Source organism: Dioscorea cayenensis, chromosome 6, assembly GCF_009730915.1.
Source record: "Dioscorea cayenensis subsp. rotundata cultivar TDr96_F1 chromosome 6, TDr96_F1_v2_PseudoChromosome.rev07_lg8_w22 25.fasta, whole genome shotgun sequence".
Lineage (NCBI taxonomy): Eukaryota > Viridiplantae > Streptophyta > Magnoliopsida > Dioscoreales > Dioscoreaceae > Dioscorea > Dioscorea cayenensis.
The window spans coordinates 2,140,216-2,152,310 of NC_052476.1; the positions used below are offsets into that span (position 1 = coordinate 2,140,216).

General features: G+C 30.7%; 1 protein-coding gene across 1 annotated transcript; it reads left to right on the top strand.

Annotated features, from left to right (window-relative positions):
- The first annotated feature begins 10,177 nt into the window (after nt 1-10,177).
- Nucleotides 10,178-11,193, top strand: LOC120262883 (protein EXORDIUM-like 2). Its single transcript, XM_039270792.1, is given in 2 exon segments — nt 10,178-10,829; nt 10,832-11,193. Coding segments are annotated over 2 exon segments (915 nt in total). The 5' UTR covers nt 10,178-10,213; the 3' UTR covers nt 11,131-11,193.
- Nucleotides 11,194-12,095: the final 902 nt, after the last annotated feature.

The following is a 12,095-nucleotide window of genomic DNA, read 5'->3' on the forward strand; positions in this document are numbered from 1 at the left end:
ATTATATTTGTACATCAACTATGGACATTCGTAAAACTTCTGAACAAATTGGCAGCCATAGTCAATGCTAATTAAGATTTATTATGATTGATTAGTTTTATGTTTTTGTTTTTTATAATTGTTGTACGTCTAGTACAAATAGAGTTGAACTATTGAGATTTTTTCAGACACTGTCCACAAATTAATTGAACAACTCGTATCAAAACACTATATGTTATGTATAAATACAGTGGTATTATATATTAAAATCCAATGCTTGATATACAAATATCCCTAAATGATGGTATATACTTTTTATTATAACAATTTAAAAATTATAAACAATTCATGTCTGTACGATTTTGAACTAAGTTATGTTAACATGACAGAGATATATGCGGCATGATTCGTACACAAACAACACAATTAGAATGACTTATTTTTTTTTTCCAAAATTGTACAAATGCATTTTCAAAAAGATACATTTTGAATTTAAATAGATAAAAAAATATAAGCAAGTAATACAAATACAAATTTAAGTATGCCGACAAAGTCATAACAGATAACATATATTAAACTAAAACATAATTGACTAACTCTAATCAATTAAGTGAAACAAGCACGTCATCAGTCTTATCCAGAGTTGGTCTCTTTGTTTCACTTCAAGATCCATCAACCCCGGTTTCATTGATTTAAGAAGTCCGTCCCCACGTAACAAGAAGCTTCCTTAATTCATTCTCCCCCACATGCATGCATTTGCATGCATGCATTGCAATCCACGTACCCCACCCATTAACTACGTGCGTGCATTAGTTGACTTTTAATTGTTCAAAGTCAAAAGAAAACATTAAAGGAAACCTAGTGGAACCTTCATCTCTTCCAAGTTTGCCACCCCTATACATTAATATATATATACAAACAAAAGAAACCTCAAACTCATTTTAATGATTTCATTCCAAGTAGTTGAGAGTTGAGAGTTGAAGCCATCTTTTAACTCCTGGTTTCCTTAATTAGTCCTATTTAAGACCTCGAATAAAAATTTTAATATCAGCAATAACCTTGTAAATAGTATGAGAAGAACAAAATATATATATATATATATATATAACATATGTTATTAAGAAGACTGGATTATTATTTTTTAAATAAAAATTATATATTAGCGGCATGGTTGCCGCTTGATCTTCATCATTATCTTATAGTTTATTTTAAAGAATTTAAAAAAATTAACATAATGAGCATGGGTATTTATAAAGCAAAATGGGTAAACTATGTTTTTGCTAGCGCTGTGTTCCTTATATAACTTTTTTGCTAGCGCTGTGTGTGTGGGGAGGGGGGATAGTGTTTTTTGCTAGCGCTGTGTTGCTTATAAAAAGACATTTTACCCCTGTCTCGAGGGAAGGGGGTTTATTTATTTATATTATGATCTCCAAAATAGTTTTTGTATTTTTCTCTCTCTTTTTTGTCCTTCTACTTAGAAATGCGTTCACTTACTCCCTCTAGTTGGCTTATTTTTAAAAGTAAAGTGACTAGTTTGGAACATTTCTAACTAAGTAGATACATTTTCAAAAATAAAGGGACTAAAAGAGAAGAGAGAGAAAAATAGAGAAACCAATTATGGTATTATATCTTTATTTAAACATCTATATTTTCCCATATTTATTCACTTGTATTTGTGTTATATATATACAGTGATGTTTTATTTGATTTTATGTTTTCACTCGTATTTCTTTTGCTGCTATTCATGATGTTGTTGGAAGTTACAAATTTAACGTTGCAAATTAATATATATGGATTAATCAAAAAATTAATATATATGGTTTAAACATAAACAAATAGAACGAAAATATAAATATTAAAAATTCATTTTACCGTATAATCAAACCATAAGAGTAATTTATTAAATTTTTATATTTTCACCAATAAATAAAACAATTATATATAATAATGCCATTAAACATAAAACTGGCCATGCAGAGATGGCAGGACAAGTGTCCCACAAATAATACAAAGATGGGCTTGGTGTTGGTGGTTCCAAAGGACAAGGGCAAGGGTTGTGTTGAATAATAATGGACTGGTTTCTTGTAAAATTAGCAGACAAATGGCAGAGATGGAGGGCATGGGTGCCTGAAAGCCTTTACCATCTTTTTAGGGTACCCCCTGTCCGTGTCCTACGTACCAATAGTACAAAAATAATAGTACTGTCCGTGACCCTCCTTTCTTCTCATCAACAATCAATTAACTTGTCCTTCCTGATACATTTGCATGCGTTGTTCTCCCTATACTCACTCATCCAACCTAAAAATATATATTTTTTTAATAACAAAATGGTGCTTTTATTTTGTGTTTCCGTTTTTTTTATTCTTCTAATATAAAATTTACTTTTTTGATCATCGTATTTACACATTTTCATCCTTTTAGTTGTAAAATCTATCTTTTTGGTTCTCGTATTTACACATTTTCATCTTTTTTGGTCCCTTTAATTCATCAGCTAGAATGACCAAAAGGACAGATCCGTCAATTAGAGGGACCAAAAAGACAGAAATATAAAATACGAGGACCAAAAATACGAATTTTAAATTAGAGGAACTAAAAATACGAAAAGCGCAAAATAAAGAGACAATTTTGATATTTTGACTTTTTCTTTACAATAACTTGATGCGCATAAGCCACTTATCTAGGGTATACACACAAACTAAAAATTAATTATTCTGTTTAAATTATAAATCCATATATACAATCGATAAATGGTTATTATTACGATTTTATTAAATTTTGAATTCAAGATTTTTTAATGTATTATCCTTAATTTTTATAGTGCGACCAGGTATTGCTAAGCGTTTGAGCTATTTATTCTCAATCTAATATATATTTTTTTTTTTGGATTTTTAATTTATATATGTAGTTAAGTTACTAAAAAAATTGATATTTTATTTTAAAAAAATTAAATAAATATTTTATATTTAAATTGAACTAGATCAAAAATTGAATATCTGATATAATTTCAATCGGTATTGGTATGTGCAAAAAAAACTCAATGCATATTTTTTATTTTCATCTTGTAATTAAATATTTAAAAAATTAATTATATATAATTTTTTTGGTTTAATTATAAAATAAAATAACGGTGGTGTACAGTACTGCCTTTTTCTTTTGTTATTATGGGTAATATTAATTACTACTTTTAGTACAAAAAGGTCTCAGTTTTCCATTTCATTTGGTTATTACAAATTGGTTGCAATAATAATAAAGTCATTGTTATCAAAATGATACGATTATTTTATTTGACAATATCAAATATCATTTTTAAAAATGATTTATAATTATTATAAGGTTTTTAAAGTGGCCTCTTTTTATTGCAAATTAGGTGCTAATGACATTACTATCGAAATGAAAAACAATTTTCCATGGATATTTAGCCTAACTATAAACATTTTACATGAAGTAATTAATAAATTATTTTTTTTATCACCAAACTATTCATGTATTCCTATATGAATCACTAAATTATTAAAAAAATTTAATTTGGCCACACAAATCTAGAATTATGATTAATTGGATTATTAGTGCTCACTATGGTAATAGTATATTGGTGTGGGATGCTACATGACAAACATTTTGTCATGTTAATGATGTCACGTCCACGCTAGATTCACTTTTTTTTTCTTTTGATGTGCTAAAATGCGATATTAGAACTTTTCTCTTTTTGTTAAACATGATAAAATGTGTGTGCCAAGCAACTTCTCTGTATTGATTTGACATATTTGGTGTGGTATGTTACATTAACTTACCGTTAATAATATATATAGCAGTGAGTCAATTGATCATAATTTTCAAGTTGAATGATCAAATTAATTTTTTTTGATAATTTGATGGGTTATACAAAGTACATGAATAGTTAGATTACAAAGAAGATAATTTACTTTAATTAATAATTTAAAATTGTTTTAAATATATATCTATCTATATATATATAATCTTCTCTTTCGGGAATCTTGTTTCGCTTGCCTCTTATTATTATTTGAAAGATATATCATGATAATATTTGAAAATTACATACATATTATATAATATTTGAAATTCCAACGTCTAATTATTACACTTATATAATTAATTAAAAATAATAATAATTTTGCCCCATTTTATAAGATATTAATCATTATTTTTCGAATCTTCTGGATATTTGTCGGTCCTTTTTCTTGTTACTTCAAAACCCACATGTAAATATTATCATAAAACAATGACTAAATATTAGTACTTATTATGCACAAAAATATAATATTATTAAGCAAAAGACAAGTTATGAAACAAGAGATGATGCATCCCACTTCGCATCGTCTTCAAGAAAGGCAACGGCACGTGTTTCTTGTTTTTGGTCTTCTTGGGCTTGACTCAAGTCTACGCCTGTGGGCCACACGTGTATCACGCACGTGTCAAATTATTCACAATGATGCACTGTGAGAATATTCTATTTGGCAAGTGCGAACTTTCATACATTTTTTAATGCATAATAGTACTGAAAATTTGAAAATGAATATGTAAATAGTTGGTCATCCCGAAATACATAACAAAACGTGGACAAACATTCGATAAATAGTTTATATATATATATATATATCAGAATTCATTATCTGCGGACATTTTGCGAACATCCACATGGTGAGCACAGTAGACGGATCGTAGTCATTACGCTGCTACAGTGAATGTTAATGATGGATTAATTGGGTTGATTAGTCCAGATTTATTTACTTACTCGTATACAAATTGGTTGAACGGTTGAGATCAAATTACTGTACATCCCACTTTTTATTGTGTATTATTCATAAGCACAGTAATACTATTTATCAAGCGTTGAATCAAAATCCAACCGATGATATCAACGTTTGTATAATTCAATTGTACAAATTTTCGTCGATAATTGAAAAACTCGATTCTTAATATTTTGTTTGAATTGGATCAAGTTTTATCTTTCTAGCTTAAATTTGGTACATATATCAAATAAGTAAAACTCATTTGATTAAAATCAACAAAGGTTGATATACTCAAATTAATTATGAATACTTTTGTGTAGATGTAGGTGCTCAAGTTCGAGGGCGAACTAAACCATATAGATATATATAAAATAATTTAAAACAAAAATATTATATATATTATATATATAAATAAATACAACTACTCGATTCCGCTTGTGAGCACTCAAACCAACAATTAAGATACATAGACTTAACACGTTTAGCTATTCAAGTTATTCAAATTTGAGCTTTTGGCTCAATTGTGATGGAATAGAATTCTAGTTTTCCATAAATTGTTTACACCTATAATCGTTGATCAATTGATTTCATTAAAATAACAGATTTTAAATTAGATTTTTGCAAGATACTCAAACCACTATATAGAGATAGACCAACCTATTTGTGAAATAATATTTTTATTAAATGTGGCAAAATAAAAATAAATTTAATTTTCACCTCGACTAAAAAATAAATAAAATAATCATATATTTCATATCTTAGATTTGTAAAACAAGAAAAGAATAGAATTAAAGAAAAAAATACTTAATTTTTATTGCAAACTTCGTGATTAACCTTACCTAAATATTTTGTGCCGCACTTTCTTCTTTCAAATCCATTTTACGAAGTGTTTTATTTTATTATTAAATATTTAATACAATTTTATAATAATAAAAAAATAATATGGTGATTTGTTTTGAATAAATAACATAATTTTTTGGCGTGCGCACGCATATTTACATACAGTAGTTTATATAAATATTATGTTTAATTTTCCCTCAATAGTTAACTATCTCACATAAAAAATAAGCAAAATGTTAATTCACATTCAAAACCAACTATTCTTTTTGTTTAGCAAAACAAATTGGGTACACTATATTCATTTTTAAATACATAATAATATTTAAAAATGGTACAAATAAAATACAAATTATGATGAAGATACGAGAAAAAAAAAAGAAAGATAACATGCAAAACATATCTAATATAACAAAATTTTTATTAGCAATCGAATTAGGATTATAAACATCAAGGAAAGCAGAAAAAAAATTTTAATGCTAGTACCAACTATCTCCTTGATCTCTTAGACTATCAATGCGAAACCCTAAGAACTCTAAACTTTGTTTAACACATATAAAATTATTCATTTATTTTTGCGTATTTTATAATCTGAGTAACTCTACACTGTCTTTTTAAAACAAACTTTAAAAACGATGAAATGAAATGATGGAGGATTCTTTACAAAAAGCCACACGTGTGGAACTATTCACACACTTTTGCAAACTTAGTAGCCCATCCATTTTGACCAACCTCGTCTCTTTCATGCGTTTAAGTGTTATAATCATAATTAATGAAGAGATAATGTTAACACGTGTTGAGTTTTAATTGTTTGAGGGGCTCACTTGGACTAGAACCACAATGTCGGCTAAACCATATCAAAATGTATGTCTACGTGCATGAAACAAAGCCATCCATGCATTCAATTAATTAGTTAATAACACTTAATCAACTTGATATATTTATTATTCATTGATTGTGATTGTTTTGGCCTACAACCAATCATGATTCATGTATTTTAATTTAATTCAATTATTATGTTTGATTCTTTCATTTCGTTTTCCTTGTTATGAGTTGTCATTTTTAAATGAAGAAATATACATGGGACAAAAACTAATTAAAGCTTTTTTGAAGAAATGGTCTTTACTATTTAGTCTTTGTTTGAAGACATGGTAAGACCTTTGGCAGAGAAAGTGGACAATAAAGACATTATTATAACTAGTTTTGAACTTAAATTTGTCCATATATATCTCAAAAAAATCATGCTAAAAACAAATGGTTGGACTCCAAAGCATAGGTGGTCCATATTTTAGGTGAGATATAGATAAAGCCTTCCCTAAAGTTGTATAATTATGTAAAACAATGGGATGGAAACAAATAAATTTAATTTCTACTTCATGTATTTAGTTCGGGCTGAGATAATGTCATCTAGTTCAATTGGATTTCTATTTTTGACCTATTTGATAATTCCTGTCTCATGTAAGTTTGACTTAAGGAAAATTTTTATAACAAAAATATTATCTTTTAAATATACTCGAGTGTATCTTGAAATTTATTAACTTACTCGATTCAATTGGATACACCAAACTGATTTGAAATGATTTCATGTTGGTTCTTTTATATGTTCAAGTTTTGGTAAAATGAATTATAAGTCTTTGAAAGTTTCAAAATTTCTCAAACAGTCTTTATGACATTTGGATTTTGCAGACAGTCACTTTTTTTTTTCTGACAACTTATTTTTTAGTCATAATAGCTCACTTCGTCAGTTTATTTTTAACTTACAACATAATATGACATTTGGATTGTGTAGTTACGTGTAACAACATAATATGACATTTGGATTGTGTGGTTACGTGTAACAACATAATATGACCTTTCTGTTTAATATTATGTGTTCCACTTAAAAAGATGAGGGGCATTTTCATTAACGTCAGATGTTTTTATGACAAAAATACTGAAAAAATAAATTGTCAGAAAAAACTTCTTGGAAATATGTAAATTTGGCTTGACGATCTGTAAATAAGTGTAATTTAGAGTGACTTAATTTTAGGGTATTTCTAGTAAAGTTTTTCATATACGTATATTTAGAATTTCAATGTGGATATTAGACAAATAAAAAAAAAGTTAGATTAATTAGCGTGTCTTGATCATTTTGTCTACGCCACATATAAATATTCTTTGGATATTTTTTTTTTGGCGCAATTGTTCGCCCTCTTTAAAATAACTCAAAATCGACCAAATTCAACTTATTTGCGTCTCCCTAAAATCTTGCTCAAACCAGACTAAATCCAACCTATTTACAAACCCTAACCCTAATTAACTCGGACAAAATAATTACCAAGATCAAATCTTAGCCCAAATCATGATGTAACTTGTATCCATATAAAAATTGACCAAATTCAACTCATTTACAACCTTATAATCTTGCTCAAACCAGACTAAATCCAACCTATTTGCAAACCCTAAACGAAACACAAACAAAATTGTTATTAACATAAAACCCTAGCCCTAATCATGACATAACTTGTATCCATATAAAAAATTGAACCAGCCCAAAGTTGAATAAATTCAACTCATTTACAATCCTATAAGCTCAAATCAGACTAAATCCAACCTATTCGCAAACCCTAACCCTAACTCAAACAAAAATTGTTATCAAGAATATCAAATCCTAGCCCTAATTATGACATAACTTGTATCCATATAAAAAATTGACCTAACTCAAACTTGACAAAATTTAACTCATTCACAACTCTAACCCTAACCCTAACCCTAACCGGACTAGCTTCAACTCATTTATAACCCTAACCCTAACCCTAACCAGAGTTACAGATACTTGAGAGCGTGAATCTCCAAAGAGGCTTGTAACATCCTCATCAACAAAAGAGCCCCACAAAAATTGGTCATGGGTTGAGCCTGCCATGATTTCTTTTTCTTCTCATCATCTGCATCAATGTCTTCCCATACCCAGCTGTGTTCAGAAAGTGATGTGCCACACTGCTCCCACATTTCTTTCTCTATCCATACTCACACACCCCAATCATTTCACTTCTCTACCTTTCTTGTTTGTCCTTCTTCTACATTTGGAACCCTAACTTCTCCTACTACCTCTCTACTACTTACCATGCTCACTGTTATAAGATTTTTTTTTTGGGGGGCATCATTATCCTCCTATATATATATATTTTTACAAATTCATTATCCGTTTGTATGTATACATTTAAGAGAAAATTAAGTAAATCACTAATTAATTTATATAACTTTCTAAATAATATAAATAATTTGAATGTCAATGACTACTTGATCTATTGACACACGGTTCTTTGTGTAGGGTGTTTGTGTCCTTCGTGAATTGACACTGATATTTTTGTATAATCTATTTATGCCATTGCCGTAAAAATATTTAATTTTTTTTGTAAAATTCGTATCTTTATCAAGAAAACATTGGATCTTTTATGTAAGGTGTTTGTGTCTTTATCGAAAGATAAGTTTAAACATCAATTCATATAAAATACGGGTACAATAAATTGAGGTATAAATTCATCTGATATGCACTTATTGGTGTGATTTATCAATTTTTTCATAAATAAATAAATAAAATAAATAGTTGGGGTAGCTTGACGTACCCGGGCTACGGTTGATTCATCTACTCATTTAACACCACTTTGGCATAGCTAGTCTCTTTTCTCTCCCCAAGGTTTTTGTGTGTATGTTTTTTTGTATTTTTCTTATTTTGGCCGTCTCTCTCCACTTTTTATGCATTATGCTTTTGTTCTTTCGTTCTTTTGTTCATCTCTATAATTTGTATTTTTGTCTCTTCCATTATTTGTCTTTTATGTTTTCATCCATTCCATAAATATTACAACATATATATATATATATATATTCTTAAAACTAATTATGTAATTTATGGATTTTATTATAAACTTTATCAATATATTTTTTTTTCAGCAGTTACAATGACTTGACTGATCTATAAAAAGATAAAACTCTAAACCATCCAACGTTAGAGGGGAGAACGAAGCATTCGGCCATTCGTCATATAAAACTCCCAAAAAATAAATTGCAATTTAAAAGTTTCAAACTCGATTTTTTTCAATAAAAAACATAAATAGTTATTAGTGGGGTAGATCGGTTTCTTATCAATATTTTTACTAGATTTTAACTCAAATTAAATGTTATAAAAGTATTTTCAAAAATTAAAAAAAACCAATAAATAATACGCATCATAGGCGGTTAATTTTCTTTATAAATCACTCAAGTTTGGCCAAATTTTATTTTCCTCACCGATGTTTGATTTGTTTCGAAATGCTCACTCAAGTTTTTAATTCTTTCACGGGTTAAAACATTAATCAGTCGGGTGACTCTCCAGTGAAAGGATTAAAAACTTCAATGAGCATTTAGAAACTTCAGTGATATATAAAAAAAATTAACCCATCGTAGGCTCATAGCATATCTTCATTCCAACAAGAAATAAAAAAGAAAAGAAAAGAAATCCCAGCAGCAAAACGTTGCCCAAGTCATAAATTCATAATTTCAAAAAATAATAAAATAAAATAAAATTCCACGTGGCACACCATCAATGTGTAACGTGTCCACCACTCCATCTCCTCCATCTATATAAACACCACCCCTTCCTTTTTCTCCATCTCACTCTCTCTTCTCCAATGGCTCCTCTTCTCCTCCTCTTCCTCTCTCTCCTCTTCCACTGCTCCGCAGCCACACCCACAACCGCTCGCAAGCTTATCCTGGTCCAACAGCAACCTCTCGTCCTCCAGTACCACCACGGTCCTCTCCTCACCGGCAACCTCACTGTACGCCTTCTTTGGTACGGCTCCTTCTCCGCCTCCCACCGCGCCGCCATCTCCGACTTCATCCTCTCCCTCTCCTCCTCTTCCTCTATCCCCTCCCCATCCGTCTCCTCCTGGTGGTCCACCACCGGCTCCTACCGCGGCCGCCCGATCTCCCTCTCCCTCGGCCCTCAGCTCATCGACGATCGTCTCTCTCTCGGTAAATCCCTCTCCTCCTCCGATCTCCTCACTCTCGCCTCCCGCACTCCCCACCGCTCCTCCATCACCGCGATCCTCACTTCCCCCGACGTCACCGTCGAGGGCTTTTGCTCCTCCCGCTGCGCCACCCATTCCTCCGCCCCCACCCACCCAAACCGTCCCCGATCGGTCCGATTCCCTTACCTCTGGGTCGGTGATTCCTCCAATCAATGCCCCGGCCAGTGCGCATGGCCATTCCACCAACCGATCTACGGCCCCCAAACCCCTCCTCTCATTCCCCCAACGCCGATGTCGGCATCGACGGCATGATCATCAACCTCGCCACCGTCCTCGCCGGCGCCGTCACAAACCCTTTCCAATCTGGGTTCTATCAGGGCCCGGCGGAGGCGCCTCTTGAGGCGGTGACGGCGTGCCCTGGGGTTTTCGGTTCAGGTGCTTATCCGGGTTATCCCGGCCGGGTTCTCGTCGACCGATCCACCGGTTCGAGCTTCAACTCGTACGGCATCAATGGTCGTAAGTACCTTCTTCCTTCCATGTGGGACCCTTCTACTTCTCAGTGCGCCACTCTCGTTTAATAATAATTATCAACCCTAATTATAAATAAATAAATATTATAAATGTGTGTAAAAATGCTGGTTATTTTTGTAACTTGTTGTACAAGTTTTCTTATGAAATAGTTGTGTTTTTTGGATTATTTTTGTTTTTTTTGGTTTGATATTTTGTATATTAATATATATTAAGAAGGTATTAAATGTGAGTGAATGTAAAACATGGGCTGATGGTATGGGACTCAGTTTCGGAGTGTCTTTTAATTAATGTTTTCAAATGGCTTTTCTTGGCTACGCTTTTATTTTTATTTTTATTTTTTTTCTGTCTTTTTATTAATGTGGATTTATTAAAAAATAAAATTAAAAAAAAAAGGTGAAAGCTGGGGTTGTTTTGAGTACTGTGCAATAGATTTTTTTTATGTGATGATTGTACGGATGGATAAGGATTTCAATGTACCTTGGGTTTTTGAAAATCTTGGGGATTTCTTTTTATATTTTTGTTATTTATTTATTATTACAAGAAAAATATAAATATAAAAATAAATTATATGAAAGCCTTTTGTTTTTTTTGTAACAAGTACGGGCTATTATTTAATGGTTATGGCTTAAAATTTATTGGGGTTAAATGCTGGAAAAAATTTTTCAGAAACTTTATGTAAAGGGTGGATTTTCTTTTGAAATTAAATAAATATGATAAGATAAATAAATAATAATAAAATGTTGGATGAGATTTTTTTTTTTTAATAAAATGGTAAATCTAATAATGAACAAATAAGAGCCATACAAGTAAACCAAATAAACACGAATAAATAAACAAACAAAAAGATAACTAAAAAGATAAAAATAAGAGACAGGTAATAGTTACCGGAGGTGAAACCAACCACTGTCAGAAAGAAAATAACCATGAAGTTGAGGTTCATCCTCTGAAGTCCGAGGTCTTCACAAACTGAGGAAGAAAGTGAAACATCTTTGGTGACTACTACAAATAAAGG